General features: G+C 37.6%; 1 protein-coding gene across 8 annotated transcripts in view; it reads left to right on the top strand.

Annotated features, from left to right (window-relative positions):
• The window catches only part of LOC131693365 (monocarboxylate transporter 14-like), a 93,870-nt gene that overhangs the window by 51,230 nt on the left and 16,795 nt on the right, over nt 1-25,845 (top strand). For 6 of the 8 annotated variants that reach the window (XM_058981116.1, XM_058981117.1, XM_058981118.1 and 3 more), the window contains one exon: nt 3,281-6,497. In XM_058981116.1, coding sequence (XP_058837099.1) covers nt 4,671-6,497 — 1,827 coding nt within the window. In that variant the 5' untranslated portion in view covers nt 3,281-4,670. Of the gene's footprint in view, nt 1-3,280; nt 6,498-6,779; nt 6,972-21,673; nt 21,784-22,269; nt 22,452-25,845 lie in introns of those variants that run through there. The other 2 variants (XM_058981121.1, XM_058981122.1) reach the window with 2 other exon arrangements.

The raw sequence follows: 25,845 nt of genomic DNA, 5'->3' as shown, positions 1-25,845 counted from the left end.
ATAATTACCTCTTCAGGCTCACTGTAAGCAGTACCTAAGTGACGATCAACACGGCTTTACGTCTGGACGGTCATCTGCGTGTAACCTGTTATGTTTACCATCCTACATAGCAGAGAATATGGAAAGTAGCGCTTAAACCGACGTTGTTTACACCGACTTATCTGCCGCTTTTGAACAGATAAACCACGATATCGCAATAGCAAAAATGGAGAGATTTGGAATAAATGGTAGTGTTTTGCAGCGGTTTCGATCCTACCTCACTGACCAAGAGATATCGGTGGTCATAGGAGAATGCCAGGTCCCCACATTCACTTCTACGTCTGAAATACCTCAAGGAAGCCACTTGGGACCGTTGATATTTCTGATATACTTCAATGATGTACATCTAATTCTGAAGACTCCACGATTGTCCTTCGCGAATGACCTCAAAATTTTTCGCCTGATTCGTTCAATTGAAGAGTGCAGATTTCTCCAACAGCACCTTCAATAAAGTCATGGGTGCGTTTCGACTTCGTCTCATCAGAAACCGACACTAACTTTTTGTCGGAATCCCTAAAACTAAAACACACTTTTTGTTTCAATCGAATGACTGGATTTGATCTTTTTCAATTAGATCTAAGGTTAAGATTCAAGATATAAATGAGGGAAAATTGCGATCAAATCATGATAATCAAATTTTAATAATAGAAGCAAGAGTTTTGATGTGTTAGAAGAAAATGTTTGTCTTCAAAACTCTCAAAATCATCTATAGGACATGTTACTAAAAATTAAAACTGCAAAAGTTTTATTGAAAATTTCGGTTTTTATGAATTGAAATATATTCATGGTAATATGTTCAAATTCCTTACACATAGGATAATATAAAAGATATTGCTTCGTTCTCGCGATACAATTCTGCAATTTACAAGAGTTTTTCTCTTATTTTAAATAGTGTGTAGGATGGTTCTAAATTTATTAAAATTTAAAAGATTAACTTGTCAATGGATCGGCATGGAGTTTTGTAGTCTTTCAGAAATTGAAACATCAAAATTTAAAAAAAATGCCGGACACTGGAATTCTCTGCCTTGTACTTTTCATTTTACAGGAAATTCACCAAAAAATTAGGGTGTTTCTTAAAAAATTGTTTTGATTTTATAACTGTTGCGATTTCGTTTTTTTTTTCATTAAAATGCCTTTAGAAATACTTCAGATAATTTGAAGGAGAACAGTTTATCTCAATGATATATACTACCAAGTACAATATTTCATATGGCAGCAACGGTATTTAATGTAAATTGCCCTAATCAAAGATAATACTGTTTGAAAAAGTTATAGTTTTATGTAAAAGTGCTCATAACATAAAAGCGAAAACACAAATTATGCACCCTGAAACATCGTTCACATTGTCCATAGGGTACTGCAGTGTAAAATAAAAACTACAAAAGTTAGAGAAATAAAAGTGGGCCTCTAAATTAATAAAATCCCGCTATTGTTCCTCGATTTTTAAAGTCATCTCCATAGTTGCGTGTGGTGAACAAATTTGATTGCGTTTTGTTTCTTAAATAATTCTGCAACTTTAAGTACATATATTGTGGTAATTATCCAGTAACTTCTAATTAAGTTCCCTTTTGGTTGGATTTCTTCCATTGTATGCTGGTATCTACGGTTGTGAAATGAGATTCAACTAATCCCATTCGCTTGGTAGATACTGCACAGTATTCCAAACAGAAATCTTTGCGATTTTGTGTGATTATATGATACGACAGCATGTAAAATATATTAACACATCGCTCACAGTACTCATAGTTCGTTCTAACAATTTTGCAATGGCAAAGATGAAAGCTGTCTATCACACATTATAATCAAAAATATATACATATTTAGCAAGATGTCAATCATGATAATTGGCAAAACGATTCCAGATGAAGTACGTTTCCATTCATTGGAAGATACGCTTTTACGTTACGAAATGGAATGGAATCTATTGACTCAGTCACCTTGTTGTATTCATTGAGGACTATCGCTATCGCTTTTTTCCTATCAAGTACCCGGAGAGTTGAGGGTGTCATTCGATTCAGCTTGTCGTGATCGGCAAATATCGGCTTAATTGTGTGGCTGGATATATGTAGAACTAATCTTTCGTAACATTATGCTAGATTTTCAAAGTATTATTTTTTTTTATTTCGATTATAGAAATTTTAACCTTAGGGTCATTCGCCTCTTTTCGGGTGATCTCTTTTGGAAAACTCTCTAAACCTATGTGCGGGATTGGGAATCGAAGTCAGGTGAACTCCGTACAAGGCAATCGATTTACCAACTGCGCTATGCCCGTCCCCATTGGTATTATATTTTCCAAATGTATATTGAAAGATGTTAGGAAATGCGGGAGACTCAATCGAGTGACAACAATAAACCAACATACGTTAGTTTATTGTTGACACAAAAACGTAATACGTTTTATTATCACTTTCCTCAGCGAAAGTGTAAGTGCCACCTAAACAAACCGAAAAAGGTTACAAAACACGCGGCATCATTCAAAGCAGAACTAACAACACAGTACGGCATTTAAAATGTGTCTAGACATTTTTGCCAGGACGGAATACATATATGATGTAGCCTAGTATGTTGTCCTAATTTCATTATGATCATCAGTAAATACCAACTGGACTAAACCAGTAACCAACCAGTAAGGCCAATTTGCTCTTTCGCTCGGGTGTCGTGTGAATTTGCGTCAGTTTGAAAACAGATTTGTGTTTCGAGGACAACTCAACCTTTCCCACTCGGCCACAATAATTTCGTGGAGATACGAAATTTGAACAGCCTTGACTGTGGTCATCAACACAAACAGCCGAAAAATTAAAAGCCAAATTAGATGTTGCTATATAGCACTTGTATGTTGTCTTCGTCATGCGCATATATTTATTCGATCGATATTATCATCGAAATTCCTGGCACGTGGCATTTAATCCTATAGATAATCTAGATAGTATACATGTCGTCTTACCTTTGAAATATTCTCCAATGATGGTCATCTAGATTACAGTATTCATCTTCTCATAGTGGGATCATGGATCATGGCCCGAAAATTATTATTAATTACCTCTAAAATTAAGGCTACAACCATTAACTGATTTCCATTTCCTTCAGAAATGTATTATTAGTGTAACAAATTAGCTCGGTTACAAATCTCGTCAAACCACTTCAAAGCAATGTTATTTATTTTCAAACACGATTTGTAAATCTTACCCAAACTAGCCTAATTGACTGATATTCTGCATTTTTTTTGCGATTCTATTTTCAGACATTTTGTACAGCACGTCACAAAATACCAGGCGAGCACATTCGCCACCGGTCGGCATCGGAAAAACAGTTGCGAGCGTCGCTTTGTTGTGCGCGGAAGAAAACAGAGTTTCGTTAAAAATAAATCCAACCAGAAATCAAGAGGGGTGAAGATCTCACGCGCGTCACCAGTAACAGCCGTCGTTTGTGAAGAAGTGTAAAGGAAAATCACTCAGTCACCTCCCTCTCTCTCTCTCTCTCTCGCTAGAGAAAAAGTTTAAACAAGTATCCCGTTCCGAATATCGCAGTGACTTTGAAACTTTTGCCATTCCCAGTTAGGAAGTGCGATTGCAAACAGCCCCTGAGTCCAGTGTTTGATTCCAGAACAATGTGGGACACCTTCAAGGGGAAGAAAGCCTGACACGACTAGTTTCGTGAGTCCGTGAACTCTGCAAGCAGCATAGTGATTGTAATTCTCTCCTTCCCTGCGAGGGGAGCTTTCAAAATCGCGCGTACCTATAGCAATTACGCAAGGATCTCAGACAAACGTTCGTGGATTGGCCAGCCCGGCACGTAATCGGCTTGATGAAAAGAAAACCAGTGCTAACCGAATTGAACCAACTCATAGCGATACCTATGTATTGCAGCAGGGATTTTCCCAGCACAGTGAGCAATTGTCAGCGGTACACCGCCAAGGATCCCCGCCTTAGATCTAGCCAAGTTAAGTTGTCGACGTTAATACGACCGGATAAGACCACCACCCGCCAGCCTAGTTGAAAGAGTCCAATCAATAATCTCCTAATAAACAGTGATTACCCACGGGTGAACACACCTACAAAGCATAGTAAGCGATACGTTGTGTGTCTGTGTATGTGCCGATCGAAAGCAAAGCCTACTGAAAGCGCATATATATAATAAGAGTGAAAGATCATTAGCCACGGAAGCGTCGTTGTTTATGAGCTACTCGCAACGGAACAGAAGATCGCACCAACCGGAGAACGACGTGTTCGATTAGTTTCGAGTTCTATTATCATTTCGCTAGACGCACATGTAAACAGAACCCTCCCGCGGAGGATTGTGACGCTACTGTTCGGAACCGTTCTCTCTAGCTATTTTGTATGTTTCAATATTATCACGTGCAAAGCCAACGATTTAATGTGTTTCGTCAACTGCCAACAACATTTGGAAACTCTTCCATTAGGATTGCTGTATTTAGGGTTTTAAATTGAATCGAGCAGATACAAAACGTGACAATACAGTACCGGCAGTCAGGTTCACCACCAACGGTCAAAGCGTGTTTGGCGCGCAACCATTTTTTTTTTTGGCTGTCGAACATTTTATAACAGAAACAAGTGGGACCACATCCCGTCGGAACAAAATTTATTATTAGTAATAACAAGTACGCGAGCAAAATGGTGGTCGAAATTCAGATCACCGATCCTAGCAATAAGAGCTTCATGGTTCGAAACAACACCGACAATCAGCTGAATAATAACAACTACAATAGTGATAACAACAATTACAACGCCAATGCTCGTTTTGGGAAGGAGGAGCTGGAGGCACTTAAAACGACCTTGCTCAACTCGAACGAGGTGACATTTTGTAATTTGTCGGACGATGAAAAGGATGAGGATCACCCAATGATGTCTCAGCTGACGGTGGTCGATGCCAAGCGAAAGAAGCGCCTGAATTCGGACAACTCGGAAGCGGATTCGATCCTTTCCTCCTGCCAGGAACCGGTGAAAAAGAACAAACCTAAAATCCCAGATGGTGGTTATGGCTGGGTGGTGGTCTTTGCATCGGTGATGATCTCACTCATTATGGATGGTGTTTCGTTCTCCTTCGGGTTGATGTATACCGAATGGTTGGACTATTTCGGAGAGTCTAAATCTAAAACCGCATGGGTTGGTTCGCTGTTTATTGCCGTTCCCTTACTTGTAGGACCAATAATGTCGAATCTAGTTGATCGATACGGTTGCCAAAAGATGACTATGTTAGGAGGTTTTGTCGCAACGTGCGGGTTCGCCCTTGCCTCAATTTGCACGAGTGTTGAACAGTTGTACTTCACGTTCGGTATCCTTGCTGGATTGGGTTTAGGAGTTGGATATGTGACAGCCGTGGTCTCGATCGCTTTCTGGTTTGATAAGAGACGAACGTTTGCGACTGGAATCGGTGCCTCCGGAACAGGCATCGGTACCTTCCTGTACGCCCCATTCACGCAGTGGTTGATTGAAATATTTGGATGGCGAGGTACTACTTTGATCCTTGCCGGAACCCTTTTCAATTTGTGTGTGATGGGTGCTCTTTTACGCGATCCAGACTGGATGATCGAGGAAAGCAAACTGGAAAGTCGCTCTCAAAGCATGCAAACCTTTTCCAACTCGAGCGTCTGCCTGGATGAACTGAAGAAAATGATCGAAACTGGTGTCCCACGAGAACACCTCTTGGATACGCTGGTAACTAACGTGAACACCGAAGCGAATCAAGTTATTGCGCCAGAAAATCCAGCCCTGTCAAAAAAATATCAAAGTGAACTAACACTGCCCACATTTTTAAAGCTCGATCAAGAGCAAGTTCAACCACACCCTCGAAGTGGCAGTCGCCGTTCCCTTCGACAAACTATCCTCGTTAAAGAAACCTTCCCAAAGTTGGAAGAACATCCATCACCGCCGAGCGAAGAAACAAAGCCTACGCATGCTACACTTGCTAGCTCCGAAACCCTAAACTCCCAAGAAAAAATATCCAGTTATGCCGAAAACGTCGATCCGGATCACAAAACATCCTTGGAAACCCTGAGCGTGGCATCGCTGGAAGAAGCCTACCTCAGTGCGCACCGTCAAAAGGAACTGCGTGACTCTCGGGCAGCTCTAAGCTCGTGGTCACTGGATGAGAAATCCGTTGCAGCGAAGGAAGATTTAGACGATCGGCGATCGTTCCGCAAAACTTCGCTGGATGTAGTGTACGAAAATGAAATCTTCAACCCGAATGTCAACACCGCCGTCACGCTTTTGGTGCCCAAGCAGAAAAAGCTGGAACCGAAGCACAATCTGAAACGATCGAACACCCACCCAACCCACCAGGCGAGATATTCTAACTTCCTGAAGGACATTCGAGTACACAAGAACTCGATTCACTATCGAGGGGCGCTGCTACATACGCACCGATACCGCTTGAAGGCGTCCTCATGTCCGAACATCTATCGAAACTCCATGACTACAATTGCGCGCGAAAAGGAAGAGGTGAGTGACGTTGTTTTGCTATGTGATTTTATTTATTTTTTTGGTACTTTGCGTTTAAGGGAGTGCATGGTAGTTTGTAGGTGGTTGGGATACCGGGCGTCTCCGTTAAAATTGAAATAATGGTGCTTGTAGAATTCCATCTGTATAGTTTTCCATTTCGGGTACCACATTTGCACATTATTACACTCACTTAGTACTTGCACAATTGGAGCTATCGTAAGAGCTAGTAGTTTCCTTGGTTACAGTTGCAATATTTGAATAATTATTATACCATCGAAACAGATTATCGTTGTGCCTTCTTGTGTCTGTCGGTCAAGAGTAAGTTTTTTCGTACAAATGTTTTGCAGATTTCGTAGACCGATTTGGAATGGTGTTGCATGTAGTACCTTAGAAATGGTTTCTAAATGCCCTCATTCCCCCGAAACGACATTTTCGTATGCAATTATAGGATGTTTATAATTCTCTTTGTATGTATCGGAATGCAATCTGTCCGGAATAGTGATACAACTGTTGTTTAAAAACCGAGAGCCAAAGTTGGCATATGAAATATCCTATCTAATTGTTGTTTATATTTGAAATGATTGGTGCTGGAAACAAATGCTCGAAGACGTTTTATTTAGAATTCAAACCGAAGTTTGCATGATACTTCCCTGTTTTAAAATGATTGCTTTATTTATGTTTTCGTTTGTGTCGGTCTGTGCATTGTCGAATTTCGAGATATAACTGATTGTCACTTGTTGTTAATTGTTTTCGATCAAGTATTCAAAAAAGAGAATTTATCTCACTCAAAAGAGTTCGTTATACTTTGTCCTCCAAATTGAATTGTTAACTCGAAAATTGACTCGTCATTAAATCATTCATCGAAATGTTGAACATGCTTGAATGACAAATAGCTCGAATTCTTTGCTGCTATACACAATTTTCCGAAGCACATCTAGACAGCTCCGACAGTCTTTCGCCAGTCAATCGCCTCTGACGGTCGAGGCCAAGCTTGACTGAAGGTTGATCGTGAGACAACGCGTGTCTAGTGTGTTTTTGTCTGCCAGAAACGTTTTGCTTTAAACAGTTATTTTTACAGAAGAAGATTTAATATTTTAATTGCCAAGGTTGAAAAATGGTGACATTAATCCAAACACACACTTTTTATATTTCCATTAAATGTAAAGATGTCATAGACTACAAGGTAAAACAGCAGCTGGGAGCGGTAAATTCACAGGATGTCTCATTTTCGTTCTTATGTGGCTGCGAGCTGAGTACTGGCTGTTCAAAATTCACCAATAATAAAAAATACGGTACAGATTTTCAGATAACAAATGTCACTTTGCTGAGATATCAGTTCTTACCCACCGCACAAAGAGCTTTACCAATCTGCTCATCTGACTTATTCCAACATATCCTTACTGATCTTCTCGAGCTAGTTTCTGCTAGCATTTCACAGAAATTGAAAAACCAATTCAATAAAAGTATACTCCAGAATGTGATTAGCAACTTTTCCGAAACCTATAACTTGCTAGAATTTTTTACAAAAGTGTTACTACGATTTCAAGATAGAAAGGTAACAGTAATCACAGAAATTTATTAATTCTGTCAACACTGTAAATAAGCCACCAACACCTTCGTTTTGATCTTACATATCTCAGGACCCGTAGTTTGGAAGTCAAAATAAAAAATTGCAATTGCCAAAACTTCGTTTGAAATCATTCTACGAAGTGAAAATGTTACACGATTAAATCAATTTTTAAGAAGGAACCTAAAACAATTTATAGGCTAATAATTCTAAACCAAAGTTAAAATTCTGATACTGCCACAGAAAATCCTTGCTTATCGAGATTCAAATAAACGGTGGTTTATTTACGTGTTTTGTATCTATCAAGGCAATTGATTGGGCAAATGCAATGAAAATGTGATGATATCAGAGTGGTCAAATCTCATTGATAGGTAACTTGAAATAGTTTTTCGACTACCCAACTAAGTTCGTCTGATTCAGAAAATCATTCTGAAAAATTCTGTCGAAGACACCAAGTCTTTGCAATAAACATATTCTGAGATATTTGGGATTGAAACGTACGTGTTTGGTGGTACATTTGCAGTGTTGACAGAAATAATAAATTTCTGCGGTTAACCCTTTCGCCTTAAAACCGTAATATCACTTGTATCAAAAATCCTAGCTAGTTACGGTTTTAGCTAACGTTGTTCACCACATTTTGGACAAACTTTTTATAGGATTAATTTCCCATACTAATTTCCATACAAACTTTAAACGCCATGCTCAAATTCGGGGGTGTAACCAACTGTCCCCAAAATTTTCGCAGTAATTGGGGACAACAAAAGTAACTGAAAAATTGCTGTGCTGGAAAATGGCATACGTCGAGGTACTCTAATGCTTATGCTTTAATGAGCAGTATACTGCTCATAAAGGCGTAAGAGTTTCATATGGATTTTTGTCGAAAATGATTTATCTGTTGGATTCTGCATCACCACTGAATCACAATGCACAAATCGATTACAAGGTTTATTTATAAAATATCGAATAATATACCCAAACCAACTACCAAATAAAATTATCTTAACCATACGGTGCAACGAATATGTAAATCTTGAACAGCGTTTTTCTCAGCTTGCTGTTTTTCAATATGGGACTCTTACGCTTTTATGAGCTGTATTAGTAGCATCTTGACGAATTCGGTCATAAATCGGCAGGCCCCTGTAGCTCTTGATGAATCAGTTTGTGCAGCTTGTGAGTTCAAAACGAAAACAGAGACTTCGTGACCTCGGCTGCATATCTCCTGACCCTAATAGTTTTTTCGCACTTGATCGTGGAATTTTCGAAAACTAATTTTAATTTCGTTTATGCAAGTGTTTAAGGCAAGGTTCGTTCGAATTTGTTATTTGGAAATCTGTATAGGTTTTAAAATCTGTGCAGGAAAATTTGATTAATCTGTGTAGCTTGTTTTGATTCTTATTGTCTCTTTTCACGAAACACGTTTTCTTGAGCTACTACTAATTGATATTATGTTCGGATTAGCATTTACAAGGGGCGAATCCAGAAACAATTTTCTAGGAGTCTGAAATTTCGATTTTGAAATGAACAGTGTACATAACGTAATGCATTGATTTAATAGAAATCATTGAAAAACTTTGTTTCAAAATGCAAGATGGTTACTTCCGATACAGCAAAATTTTCAATCGCCTCAAAATTATGGATATTGTTGGAATGTGATTGATGAATAGATAACGAATATCGATATCTGAATTGTTTAAAAAATTCAAGATGGCGACCTTCCGATTAAGCAAAAGCAATAGAGTTATCGAGAATATTGTTCAATCCGAAGTCGACATTTGGGATTGTAAAATGGCATCAAATATTGATTTTTATTAGCTAATCACCGAGTCTGTTTCAATAACATCTATGAGGTTAGAGCTATCGTAAAAATTGCTCAAGCGGAAACCACCATCTTAGGTTTTCAAATATCGTTAAACATCACTCGTCAATCCGGTTCCAAAATTTTTCGTAGAGTTAGGATTATCGAGAACCGAAATTTGCCATCTTGGGATTTAAAATGGTGTCACACATTTATTTCCGCCATCTTCTCGTCAAGGCTCATTACGGAGACAACGAATCTTGATCCTAATAAAACAATTTATTCCCTAAAAGAATGCAATTATAAATTTCCAATAAAATGTAATTTCAAATTTCAAGTTTCACAATTTCGCAACTTTTCTACATACACTTAGCAATCCAGCTTCAGCTTAAATTTTCTAGCTATGCTGTCTATTCCGAACGATCGTACCCTGCATATGATGATTGATGTTAGTTCATAGTTAGGCGGAGACACTGAACGGAGCCAATTGAACATGTCAAATACCGGAGCCAAACGAGTATGACGTCATATAACATTTTCTCTTTGGATGTATATAAAGAAGGTATTGTGATTATGGTGATAATTATTTTACATTTTTCTTGTGTTATCGAGCATAGAGAAACGAAAAAAAGTATATTTCTTATGTAGTACAGAGAGATATTCGTTCAAGTATAAAACCACATCATATCTTCGAATTCGTTTCGCTACATGTAAAACTCTGACTCACGACGTGAATAATGAAACTGTTAAGCTTGAACATTTGCATGGGATGCCAGTGTTTTCTTCCTGAAATAAGAGCTGCAAGTTTTCCAGCTTTTGTGTGCGCCCAACTATGAATATAGTAACTATAGATTGATGTTGTTATCCGAATCGAATTTAGGTATAAATTATTACCTCAATGCGTACACTGACCTATGCCAATAATAACTTAGCCTACTGAGCGCGGCGTTAACGCGCACCACGGCGCACAGTAGCGCCTAGCTGGACAAAGCCTAAAAATTTTATTTTGGTCTTTTCATAATTTATCTTTTTTTCTGGTTGTAAACAGATTGAATAGAATCAAAATATTAAGTTTTAAGGGCGAAAGTTCGACTTTTTACAGAGCTTCTAAGGTGGAATGGATGATAAATTCTGAAAAAAACTGTATTCAAACCTAATAAATATATCTTTTAGTAAAGATTCCGATTAGGGTTGAAGATCGACCTATTTAAGATTTGCGATTGCTGAAAAGGTGGACTGAATTTCAATATAAGAAATGCCAAATGGATCTTACGCTGCTCACAGTTTAGATTAATGTCTATCGCAGCAAATGAGGTCGTTTCTGTTCGTTATTATAAGGTATATGGTAATGAGGTAAAAAGGTAAGCAATTAACTTAAATGTCATGAAGCACTAAAAACGAGTCAATTCCATGCGCACTTGCCGACGGGAAAGTACCTCGGAGTGCACCGCTAGGTCTCTGTCATTTTGAAATGGGTCATTGGAAAATCGGCAGAGCTAACACCTCCTACATCCCGAAATCAAGTTGTTTGCATGAGGAAGCCAGACCATATGCAGAAATTTTTTTCTCATAATGCCACTGCCGGCCAGTGGGATTTGAAAGGTTAGCAGACCCGCACATCCCAGTCTATAGTGCGAATGTGGACTGTAGCATAAGCTGCCACACTGATGGCGTTGGCTCTTTCGTTATCCACAGCTTGCTTGTGTTCTCGAAGCAGGACTTTGAATTTTTGACGGGTTTTGCTAATACACACTACGTGGCCATCTTTAGAAGGGATTTAGTAGATTTTTGATCGACAGGAACCTTGCCCTTGAGGTCTTGAGAGTGTTTCCCAGACCCTTGACCTGTAGAACTCCTGCCACAACAGAATAAATTTAACAGTAGAGAAGAAAACGGAAGGAAAACTGCCGTTTATAGATCTAGTTGTCACTAGAAAAACAAACAATACACTAATGTTCGGGATTTACCGTAAATCGACATCCACGGATCGAGCCATTTCAGGCCTTGAAAGTACTCGTGGAACCTGAACACGTTTCAAAGGAGGGGGACGAAATATCAAAAGAAGCTGTATTGAACAGGTATGAAAAGGAATTTGGGAACAAAATTTTAAGACGTTCGAGCCGGATAAAAGAGAGAACAGAGAATCTGCTTACCGTTTAACCAGAAAAATGACCAACCCAGTTCAATCCACTAAATACACCATGGTTATCATGTCACATACAAAAGCAGTAACACACTTAAATCGCATCTTTGTGAGTGTAAACTAAGTTCTTAGACTAGCAAAACTCCATCCCCAAATAATAAAGACATACATGCATAGAAATTTTAAGTTTTCTTTTTTTGCTAGGGGAAAATTTGCCACGGTGTCTTTGTCGAACAACTTTATTCAAAACAATTCGGCATCTGTAAAACTTCGGGATATGAAAGAATGGATTTTTCCCTTTCATTTGAAAGTAAAATGAAAATATTTTGTCGGGGGTTCTAGAACAACTTTTTATTTTAAAGTTTTTTGATTGAAAACTTAAGTTTTTTACAATTGGCTTAAATTCAAAGCTCTATATTTGAATGAACGAAAGTAGACAGTTCGAGTCATTGTAATAAACGACGGATTTTATGGCAATTTTGGGTTGAGAATCCTGTTTCCCTCTCGCAGGTTGATGGGATTGACGGTATTGTAAACATCATCAAGCCACACTATATTCAATAGAGTTATCTAAATATAAGGACCTTCGCTCTTTTTAGTTTTTATTTGCACCAAGTTCTACTACTAGAGGTTAATTAGTTCTCATGTTAATAATCCACCAAACATTATGACTACTGAGGATTTGATTTATATAAGAAGCCCGCTTCAAGATGTTGATTACAATACGCCTCGATAGTGGTGTGTCGAGGAGGCCGGGAGGGCTGATATGAGCCTTTTGTCTGTTCTATACCTTTCCTCTATTCACCAGCTCATAACCAACAATCAACCAGTAACAAATAGATAATTGAGAAAGGATGTGCTATGTGTGGTGATTGGCTATTCAAGTATTAGTAGTGTTTGAAGTACTAATGTATGTCTCATGTGATGATCATAACTTCAGCTGTATCTTGTACCTATCTAATCTATTACGTCTTTCATATATTGTCTTTTATTTCTTCTTTTCGAGTCCTATACTACCATTCTACACCCGCCTTCAGCTGAATCAACAACGATGGTGATAGTGAACGTCTTAACACTCACACATTCTCAAACGCGGTCTCAGCGGGAACCTACAAAAATGCCATCGTGCACGCGATTACGAATCGGTCACGTCCGAAAGCCTATCCTTGATCCTAGAAGCCTAGGTCCATGCCTTCAGCTGGACCAATTAAGAAAATACGCCCATACCTATTAGACAACACGTCTCATGGCGACATGACCGGGAACCCTATCGATATAAACGATCCCACTCTCTGCCAGAATTCAAACCGCGCGCTGAAAATTTAATATCAGACTCACGGTTCGCGCAACCATTCAAGAACACACGTTACAAAATCACGTCAGCGCACAAACGTTAGAGCCCCTCGCGATTTTCCAAGCAACCTACGAACTCGCAAACATGATTACACCCCGGTGATAAGGTGAAAATCTCAGCACTCATAAACTTACCAACACGATCTCAAGTGTCAACCTACAAACTCCCGCGCTCGCGCCATCATGAATCGGGATCGTCCGGAAGTATCTATCCTCGGTACAAACAATCTAGGTCCTTGTTAATTATTAAAAAAAATAATAAAATTGAAAAATAACTACCATATCCACTAGACAAAACGTTCCATGGCGACATGACCGGAAACTCTAGTGGTATGGGGTAACTCTCTCCCTGTCAGAATGTGATCCGTACACCGAAAACTAAAGATCAGAATGACGGTCCGCGAATATATAAATCGCCGCAGGATTTCAAAATCGAATTTATACACGCGAAGTCACATACACGCGAGCACACTGGACAAACACGTCAACATACGAACGCTTAAGCCCTTCGCGATCATCTACGCACACCTATGCCCGCGATCGCGTAAACTTGATAACACTGCGACAATTGTATGAACGTTTTAGTACTTACGAAGTTACAAACGCGATCTCAAACGCCAACCCGCAAATGCGCGATCATGAATCGGTCACGTCCGGAAATCTTTAACCTTTATTCTAGCAATTTAGGTCCATACATTCAGTTGGACCAATCAAAAAAAAAATAAAGCTCATATCCACTAGACCACGCGTTCTACGACGACATGATTGGGATCTCTAATGATATGGAAGAGCCCACTTCCTTCTGGAATCTGAACCGTACACAAAAAATTAAGTATCAGATTCACGGTCCGCGCGCGATCATTCTAGAACACACGCGAATATGCGAAAGGCACACGGTTATGAAATAGAATTTATGCACGCGAAGTTACACGTTAGCACACGCGACATACAAACGCACACGCGATCGAGCACATTAACGTACAAATATTCGAGCCCTTCGCGATGATACACGCGATTCCGAGTCCCTACGCCCGCACATGCCTGAACCGTACAAAGAATATCACATTCAGAATCACGGCCCGCTACAATTGGCCTATTGCAGTGTTTTATTGGGCGACATTGCCTGTCTCGTCTGCAAATTGTAGTATGTGATTCTGACGGGGAGCCCTTCCGAGAACCTAGCTCTACAGCTCCAGTAGGACAACTCTCGAAAAAAAAAAATTGGGTTGAGAATCCTGTTTGTCTTTATCAACATTAAAAGAAAGATGATTGATAACTAAAAAAGCTCTTCGAGTTTTGGATCCATGTTTGTTATCTTTTGGGGTAAATTAATTTCATCAGAATTTATAGATGCAAATTTTTGCTTGTCCTCAAATTTCATTTCCAAATCAAACACACTTCACATAATATTAGAAAATAGAACAAAACCAAGTTTCATAATTTCTTTCGTGAAGAAATTCCGGAGTCGTTACTCGTTGAACACGGATCCCAACAGAAAACGAACAAGAAAATATCAGGCTGGACCATACATTCAGTAAATTCTCAAAGCAATACAAGTCTGTTTATTGAAGATTTGCCTCATTATATGGGATAAGAGCAAAGACAACATATCAAGAAGACAGAGTTGCCAGTTCAGTTCAGAATCTGAAGACATTAACAGCAACACGTCTTTCGGGTAAAGGTGATACCTTCTATGTCTACTTTTGTATTGAGATCACTATCTTCGTACAATAGAAAAAAACCTTTATTTCTCATTTACTATTGCGATTTCTGTTCAATGTACAGACATTCCCAAAAGTTAACAAACTTGAACATAAATCTCATCGAATTATTTTTCTATCCTTCACGAAACTGTCAATCAGAATTCTCAATCGAAATCAAAACAAATGACTGAATATCTAATCGAGTTTGATCAAATATAAAGTTAAAATTTAGGCCAAATATATCCCACAAGATGGTAACGAGCAAAAAGGTTGATTCAAGATTACATCAAGCATACTCCAGAATGAGTGAAGAAAAAAGAAGAAACAATATCTGTGACAGAAAAAAAAACTATTTCATTTTGCTGCATTCCCCGGCATCTTTCAAAAGAGTCTTAATTTCGTTCAAATTTTATCTACTGTGCTCCTCCATGCTCCTAAAATATCATAGGTGCGCATAAAACGGTGGAATCTGGAATTGCTTATGCTTTTTACGCTTAAAGGTGGGATTTTGCTAGCATTCAGGTTCTTCTGAGAACACTGTTAAAATAAGGCAATCCATTTTTTTACAAATAAAAATGTTTTTGGAATAAAGCTTCTTAACCAATAGGCTCCGTGCGAATCTAGAAACTTTGATAAAAATGTAATAGCTTTCTCTGGCGATTTTAGATCGCGATGTAGTTTTCTACAAAGTTGTACATAATGAAATTGTCCATCAGATTCTCACTTTTGGTAATATTTGAATGTCTAAAGTACTACCTAGTGGCAAAAATGTGAACCAGTTTCATTGAAAAACCCAAGTTTTCAAATGAAAAACCTTTAAAATAAAAAGTTGTTCTGGAGCCCCCGACAGCATATTTTAATTTTACTTTCAAATGAAATGGAAAAGCCCATTCTATCACATGTTGAAATTTTAGCGATGTCGATTTTTTCGAATAAAATTGTTCTACCAAACACACCGTGTTCCCACTGCGACCACTATTCAAGTTATCTTTTGTGGCTGCCCCTGTTTGTTCTACATGTTACAAATTACCCGAATCCAATGTAGTTGGAGGCGAGTTGTTTGTTTGTTCACATGTGTCGTCCCAACTGGGTAGTACATTATTAATGTAGCTAAGGATCCGTTCGGGACAGGTATGCCATAGCTCGTGAGGCGTCATAAGATGCCTTCCGAGGTATCGCTCCCTACGAAGAAATAGTACTGCACAATGGCAGAGAATATGTTCCGAGTTCTCGGGCTCGTAGTTACAGAATCGACAATTTTAAGTTACTTTAACTCCTAGTTAAACTAAATCAAACCGCTATTAGTGTGTTTTCAACTTCGAAGCTTATCCGATTTACAATAGACCTAAATGTGCTGGATTCTTTTGTGCAGGTTGCACGTTCTAGTTTCTTTCCGAAGAGATTTATTTTCTTATACAACAGCGATACTGGACTCCATTATTGTCAGTTTATTAGCTAGAATTGACGCAAGCAAAATTCACATGTTTTAATCTTATTAGTGCCATACTATTTCACTGATTAGTCAGCCTTCAATCAGTGTCAATATATTTGTATCGTTTCATAGAAGCAGTATAACAACAAAATTATTTTGGACAATATAGCGCATTGCGCACATAATAAGTGCGACTGAAAGTGCGGAAACGTCAATAGAACTGCGCCTTTACATTGAATCGTCTTGGTGTCTATTACGCACTTATGTATTATCCAACGAGAAATAAGTGCGCCTCATACATGAAAACGATTCAATGTAAAAGCGCACTTTTATAAGAAAAATCGCACTTTCATGGAGTCCAGTTTTAAATGCCACGAATAATATAAAATCCTCTTGTTTAAGCGATGCGAATCGAATGCCTTAACATTCATACTGGCAATGAACAGAGGTAGCGACCGCAGTTCTATCGAATGAGCCCAAATGGGTTGTATGCAGGCATCATAATTCTCATTCATCTACACAAGGACAAAATAATTACATGTTCTTTCCGAATAATGTGAGCTCGCAATCTTCAGTTTCCGTAAACCGAATGTGAATAACTTTTCAATTCATTATGTTTGATAATCACTCATTTCTCACCAGAAGTATAAGATAGTTATTTTTTCGTGAAGATGAACACAAGTTCATCCAGTGAAGTGAAACATTGTGTATTGTGTTTACCCAAAGGAGACCTGGAGAAGTGGTAATATTATCCGGTTTCGTGAGCAAAAAATAACGGTGACCGGGAGCGTGAAACAACCCTACGCACCTATTTTTCAGATATATCGGCAGAGCTACTTGAACGAAACAAATTTGGACCTAACAACAGATTTAGAAGAAATGCAAAACGAGCGTAATTTTAAGAATAGTTCATATTTTTGTTTTGTTAATTGACTCGATTCACAGGAAAACATCTTCTAGAGAACGCACAGAGGAGTAACTAGAACAAATTCTTGGCCAAAAACCAAAATATTTTTTTTCGATTTTTCTGTTTCGTTATATTTTTTGTACATACCTAAGAACCTACTGTATAACGTGGCAAAATTAGGAGTATATCAAAAATTGTTAAAGAATTTTTGAATGTATGCCCAATGGTGATATTTTAAGGGATATTTTAATCGTTTTCGTTATATATTCAGCAAAATCGTTTTCTAGTGATGATGACTGTATTAAATAAGATAATATTATTACAAACGTAGTTCAACACAACCGTTTGTTTAACTTCAGCTTAAAACTAACTAAAAAGTAGACTTGCTGTGTATTGCACCAACTTTAAAAATACCTTTTTTAAACATTTTATTCCAAATTTGAATGATAAAAAAGTTACATTATACGGCTAGATCCGGCAAAGTTGCTGAAGCACTATTACAAAACAAGATTTCAGCTATACAAAAAATATTCGAACTCTTCCGATCTTGTCCGATCCACCAATCCCAAGCGATTTGAAAATATTGAAATTTTTACTAATTTGAGGTACACCGAAATGCTGTAGGGTCAAATATTATGTTTGCCAAAATATATCTCTATGAAAATATGCACAGGCGTTCCTTTTCTTCTCCCTTTCCCACTGATCAAATGTTTATGCAACTGGAAAAACAAATGTATTCACAAAGATCACCTAGAAATTACTAGTATTCGAAAGGATATAGAAAATTGGCTTCTGCACTGGTAGGTGGGTAGATGCCAAATTGTTCCAAAAACTAGTAATTGTCTATTTTTAGTTCATATTAAGGCATAATAACAACAATTGCAGCAACAAACTGTGGAACGGGGTGAACAGTGCTCCGGAGCACGTAACGAAAGCTAAGAAGAAACAGTCATAATGAATCACTTAAATGGTAATCATAATACTGATAAATGGTAGTCCTCAAATGACAGGTGTAAGTCCGTTAATGCGTATGAAATAATACATGTACTTTCTGTATAAAACTACAATCGCTTTAGGACACGTGTTAATATGATTAATTTAGCTCAAATTTTGCACAATTTTTTTATACCTTGATTGATTTTTGCAAAAGTATTAGCCACACTAGGGGCCATGTCCATATTGTTCACTTTTAACGATTTCCCATTGGGAATTACCAAACCACAGCGTTAGCCACCCTATCAATACGGGTATCAAACATCTTAGAATTACACGTCTAGATCATCATAGTCTAGCTGGCCACATTGATATCGATTTGGGATCATCCATAAATGACGTAGCATTTTTTGAATGATTTTTAACACCCCCTTCTCCATCGTAGCATTTCGTTACAAATCTCTAAATACCCCCCTGGTAATTACGTAGCTTGACGGTAACCCTGCCCCCCCCCCTCACCACTGCATTTTTTTTTAAATTCTATTCTATTCCCCTTTAAAAAAGCTACGTAGCATGACATGACCCCCTACCCCCCTGTCGTCACACATCATCACAAAATACAAAACTCCCCCCTCCCCCATATAATGCTACGTCATTTATGGATGATCCCTTTCGACAATTTTCGACACATTCAAGTATCCTGACGTAGCCGAAAATTAGTGCACTATATACCTTACTCCTCACATTTCAAAATGACAAAAGTTTTTTTTTTAATTTAAGCTCATAGCTCAGCACCATTTACTCTATATAAACAAATGTAACCAGATAATCTCACTTCCTAACACATACTTAATTTTTATAATCGCTTTCAAAACAAAACCGCAGTGGGCATTTCAAAGCAACATAAAACCTCCCTTTTCTCTTCATTTTATCTTATCTTATAAGATAAAAGAGTTTTGACAACATGATTGATGATATTATGGAAACCATTACGGACCATTAGATATAATCAGATAGGATGAGGGCAATACTCACACTTTAGTTTGCTATGGAACATATGTTTCCTCGAACTGTTACATATTATCGGATATGAACTGAGGTGATTGTGCCCCATTTTATCCTATTAGTCAGAGCAGAGACATACACTATTTCATTGATTAGGCCTATTATCAATTAATTGCGTTTTAATTAAAGTCAAGATCCGTTTTTTCGATGCTATTACATTTAGTATTTAAAACCTATACTGCCATTTACTTAACTACCCATGGTCGCATATTTGTCCCATTTTCTATGGGATTACCTATCTTAATGGGACTGATTTGCGATCATGGGCAATTAACTGTTTGTTATACGTTGTCAGATAGCTGCGTTTCATTTGCGTAGCATCGATCGTTGCGCCATCTTCAAACGTTTGTTTAGTTGGTTTTAGTCGCTCGTTTCATTTCAATTTGGCAGTAACCTGAACTTCTATTACCTGTGGTATGCCAATTTACTAATCTAAAATGAAAATTTTGAATTACTCGTGTTCGAACGAAGCGAAAATTCGAATCGAGCGTCTCTCTTTCCATCATATCATTTGAGGCAATAATGCGTTGAACGGAGATAGCAGAAACTACTAAACTAAATTTAACATAATTGGTTTTAACGTAAGTGCCGCATAACAGATCGATACGGATAAGTTAAACGGGAACAATCGTGCGATAACTCGCCCCTTCGAACCTGCAATCCTTTTTACTCCGGCTTAATCTAGTAGCCATTAAGCTATCCCTGGGCTATGAAGTCGCAGAAAGAACATTCGTGATTTTCGCATTGGCGACAACGAGGCTAGTCCGTGAGTCAAACCATGGTTTGGTTTGGGAGGCGGACTAGTATCGTTGACATAAAAATAAATGAAATTTTCATCTATATTTAGTTATCGCTGGACAATAAAGGCTGTCCCCAAAAAATCGATGCTCGAAAAGTCCTAGTGCTCAACCCTAGAATGAAAGATATGCATATAGGAAGCCCTTTTGTAGAATAAATCAATTTTCTAAAAAATCATCTAGATGGTCCGCAAATTCAGTCGACGAAAAATTGCTGTATATAAGATCAGTGCTGGAAATATTTTCAGAGCATGATTTAGCATACATGATACGTTCTTTGGTAGACTATAATTTGAAAATAGTTGTGCTTTAAAAAAGTTGCGAAAACCGCTTATATGCGACAATTTGGCACAGAAATGGACACTTTTTCATAAATCGCATTTGCGGACCTTAAAAATTGATTTATTCTACAAAAATGCTGCAAATATGCATATCTTCCATTCTAGGGTTGAGCACCACGACTCTTCGAACATCGATTTTGGGACATGATAATACAGGCTGTAGTTGTTCTGATATCGTCTGGCGCCATTTGATTTAGTTCAATATCCGTCGGAAGTCGATGGAATGCAGAAACTCGTTTATTATGCTCAAACTTTTGAAGATTCTAAGCTTTCTATTTGTAGTTAATTGGTTTAAGGACATGCTGAATAGAGCCACAAGGTGACAGCTAAAATGGCCGCCGTCGTTTCTGCTTCATCTTTTTATTTCATCGTCAAAATCACAACATTGCATTGGCGCGCAAGACAAAACCTTTTGTAACTTGAATGTCTTATATCAGATTACTTAGAAATTGTATCATTGTATGCAGGCATGTTAGCACAAGCTGATGAATAGATTCTCTTCACGGAATTTTGATTCGTTTGGGAAATTTGCACCTTTTTATTTTTCAAAACAAATGAAACACGTGGTGCAAAAATCAGTCAGCTGATTGCTGAACGATACGCTTGTGTGCGTGCCATCTCATATCGGTATAGTACTTTCTAACCGCACACAGATGCTGCACATAACCCGAACATAGCCGAACATAACCGAACCTTTGTTGTGATTTTGGCATCGCTTCACCTTAAGGTAGGTCATCAGAATTTAGTATGTCAGAAAATGCCCCGGTTAGATCTCGGAAGTAACCATCATCGCTCTATTTAGAACAAATTATCCGATTTAAACATTTTATATGTTACGTATTGTTGCTCTGAGTTTTCCAAATTTAAAAATAATACGATTTTTGCTCTTGCATGGTGTAGGCTAAATTATATCAGGGTTCTCGCAAAATTTGTTCCGCTTTAATAACTCTACGCTTGTAAACTATTTTGGCGACAGTTTTTTTTTTTTTGAAAAGTAATGCTTTATATCACCCGGTAGCTATTTTAACTAAGTTTTAACGTTGGTTATTTTCTCAAATGGATTATGGTTATGCTAGTTATGTTTTCGTACAAAGTGACTCAAAACTACTACTACTACTATTACTACTCCTCCATTTACAGAGATGGTACGACGGATTCATCGATGCAATGAAGACAATGTTCGATTTTTCATTGTTTTTAGAGTTCCGGTTTGGCATGTTGTCGTTATCGATCCTACTTCTGTTTATATGGTAAGGAAGCCGAAAAGTTTGCCATGTGTTCCTTAGGGCGCAGATTCTTGAAATTTGGCGATTTAGGTGCACTAGTTAGGGCGATCCAAATATCAAAACTAGTTTCATTCGATTCATACGAAAGTTACCACACGTCTAGAACGGGATTAAATGTTCAGATGTAGGGAATGAGAGGAACATAGAGATTTATAAACCTCTATCGGCCCGGTTCCGATATGTTTCATCCAAACTGACAGTTAACCTTTTGTAAGATACATCCGTCCCATTGACACAAGTAAACGAATCGTGAAAACCTAACTTTATAGGGTGATATGTGTATTTTTGACAATTTTCTACAACATTTCATCCATATCAAAATTTATTGAACACGCCGAATTTCGAGAGACTCGCTTTTCTAACCTTTCATTCCTGTATTTGTTTTCACAAGTCAGAAATTTGAAAAATATATATCTGACGATCCTAGTAAACCGTTTCGCATTTCTTCAGGTACATCATTCCCTACTTCTACATCCCCGACTACATGCTGCTGCATGGCTACACTGAGCAGGAAGGAGCGAACATGATTTCGATCGTCGGTGTTGCCAGCACAATCGGTATGGTCGGTCTCGGGTGGCTCGGTGATCAACCCTGGGTAGATGTCACCAAGTATTATGCCGTCTGTTTGGCATGTGAGTGTTACACTGTACTTGTAAATGTGATAAAGCAGGAGACGGAGCATGTTGGTACACCATTTCAGGATCAGGAGACATTGTGCTGACAACCAAGACAGTTTGACTAAGGGGCTGAATTCGAGAATCTGTGGGGAAGATGACGTCGAATTGTAATCGTTGTAGGTTTAATGCATTTTACACAGCTATGGAACGATTCGACATAGCTTATTTTCGAGATAATAGATTCGGTTGTAGACCTTTCATGTGAATTTTGGTTTCAATTTGTATACGAAACATACTATTTTATATTGTTTTCTAAGATAATAATAATTTTTCAAAAATACGTTCCAAGAAGAAAAAATTCAATCATAAAGAAAATATATATTAGAGATCCCACTGTTCGATTTTCTATAGAACTGTAAGTGACACTTAAGGCGCCATCTACACACTTAGAAAAACTGGAAATTACATATGACGTTAACAATATTACGACGTATTTGTCTATTTCATAATAGAATTTTACATGCTTTGACATGCAAAAAAAAATATTGTGATTCGTTTGATGTAAAACTCGGTTGAAGAAACTGGAAAGTTGTGAGCGACACATATTTTTACTTGTTCTTGAATGTAAATTCAAGTGAATTGTGACACTGCTTTTATGTTACATCTTGTGAGATGTAAATATTTTTAAGTGTGTAGTGATGAATGGGTGTGTAAATGCGCCCACAACAAACTTGATAAAAGTTACTGCCCTTTTCACGCGATCATAGTAGGTAATGGAAAATGCGCACGATATGTGCTGATTTTAGTATACCCAACCGCCACCGTATCTGAAGAATTGTACTTATTCGGTGTAACTTGTGATTCCTTACAGTGGGGTCTCTAGTAAATATTTACTTTATGATTCAATTCACCATCGTTCCACCGTCTGTTGTAATATTTTAATTGTCGTTGAGCGAAGAGCGAATTACCTTTCTATTCCTCAATCAAAGAAAATTTCTATTCTGATTTTCGGTATGAGCTGTCAAAATCTTTTTCTATCTATTGCTTTCTATCGGATAACAAATGAAATTAGCTTGCCCATGCGCTGCAATGAAACCACCATTAAAAATTAAAAATAACTCGACTATGCTTGATTGTCGGTTATGTGCTAGCAATACTATATAAACGGAGGTGTTAATCCTACAGGACAAATTTGACTACTTTTTCGATAATACTAAAAACTACTACTACTTTCGAAAAAAAATCCTTGTGTTATGGTATTACGACAAATATCAAGATAAGCTAAAATACCAAATTTTATATTATTGAACAATTTTTTACCTTGCCCATCCTGAGTGAGGTTTTCACAACTATGGGGAAATAGCACCCGAATGGTAGTCATCCTTATTAAAATATGAAAAGTTTTGGAGCATTGTGTCCGCAATGTCTCCTATATTTTATAAAATCTTTGATTTAGGGAAAATCACACATTTCTAGCAATTTCATAAATATATAAACATAGAATTCGAATGGAACCTTTATCATCATAGACAGAATGCAACAAGTTATGATTTACTTATATGATTTCGAGATTAATCGTCAAAAAGTACCTAAATTTTCTGTATTTTGTCGATAACAAATCTACATCAATTTGGTCCCTGAGGGTAGACAAGTTGGATTTGATTGTTTCGCGTTGGACTCGTCACGCCTGGATAATCCCATCGATTATTCATACAACACTTTTTGATCCCAATTACAGTTGCAATTTTTATAATCAGTTTCACACGTGGATGTTGAAGTTTGTTCCATTGCGAATAGTATGTGGTACATTATGGATACTTTTGAAGAATGTACAAAACATCAATTATAATTGCACAATATGTTCCTTTACATTGTTCGGGAGTGATTGGTTGATGATTCAGTATGTCGCCTTAGGAGCCGTACAGAAATCATGTAGCTTTTATTCGGTGATTCTTGACCCCTACTCTCCCCCTCATAGGTTTTAGTTACAAAATTCCAACCCTGCCCCGTCACACGGCCGATCGATGAAAAAATAATCGATGTTTTGTATGATTCTTTTAAATACAATATGTCCTTACAAGATTTTTGACGGCTATTTTCGGAAATATTTTCGTGTTTCTTGACCCTAACACTTTTAAGAAAAAATCGTTATGGAACTCCATATGGGCTAAAACAAAGTTGGGAATGAAATGGTTAAAACGTGTTTGTGTCTGAACTCTTAATTTTAGAAGTATTGTTCGTTGAAGAAGTGATAAATTGATCTGTAAGTGATAGGGTAATTTGAGGAGAGATGCCGCACATTTCTAAAAATCGATTCTGCATCAAAGTAAACCATTCAATATTTGATGAAATCATTTTTATCAACTGCGACAAGTTTCTAAAAAAACTGGGAAATGATTTTTGTCATGAAAAAATCATGAAATTTCCACGTCATTGCGGGAGAGATGCTGCATGTGCGAGTGAGACGCCGCACCGTGGTCACAAACTGGAAAGTGGTGAACAAAAGAATTTTGTAGCTCTCGTTGATGTTATTGTGATTAGGTGCCTTCAGCTGAGTTTCATGAAGTTTGATTACACCTATAAATCGTCTAACACTTTCACTTTTCTTAAGCGGATACTACCATTTCTAAAAACATTTTTTTTATTCAACATTTTAAAAATATTTTTCTTTCGCAACCTTGTGCAACGGTTAAGTTGTAGTAACTTAATTAAGGGTACTATTTATCTATATGTTTGTACCAGCGATATATATCTATATGTTGGTAGGGGTTCCTTAAAAGCAGTTTTTGACGGTTTCTCCGTACAATGAATTTTTATAACTTAGGTTTATTCATGAAAGTTTAATTTTGCCAAAAATTATTGATTCGTTGAAATTTTCGTTTTTATCACAATATTGACATCACTTCAAATCAATGCGTTCACGAAAATTAGTGCCTGAAACTTTAAAGACTAAACCGAAGTAACTAATACTTGGATACATATCGCCCGTTTAAATATATAGATAAATAGACTCATATTCCTATATGTCACTGTGTTAGGTCCGTTAGTTTGTGGATATACTTTATTAATAACCTATACCTGACGCAAATGATCATTTGATGACATTCCGAGGTGAAAAAGATACATTTTAGCTACGTATCCTCCGCCATCGCGTGCGGTATCTCACCCGCAATTTTGATGCGGCATCTCTCCCAATTGTAGGGAGAGATGCCGCATGACGACATTTTCCTCTGAAATTATGGATGACTGTGCTCATGATCAGAATACCTTCTAAATGGTCCCAGCTATTCAACCGATACACCATTTACCAAAAAAAAATAAACATTTTAAAACAACAAAATTTTAACGTGGTGCTGAAAAATTTTCGGCGCTCCGTGATGCAACTGGAGGCACATAATCACTAATAAAA

This window comes from Topomyia yanbarensis, chromosome 3 (genome assembly GCF_030247195.1).
Source record: "Topomyia yanbarensis strain Yona2022 chromosome 3, ASM3024719v1, whole genome shotgun sequence".
In the NCBI taxonomy this organism is placed as follows: domain Eukaryota; kingdom Metazoa; phylum Arthropoda; class Insecta; order Diptera; family Culicidae; genus Topomyia; species Topomyia yanbarensis.
Note: the sequence above shows the minus strand (reverse complement) of the source record. Positions and strands in the feature narration are given on the sequence as shown.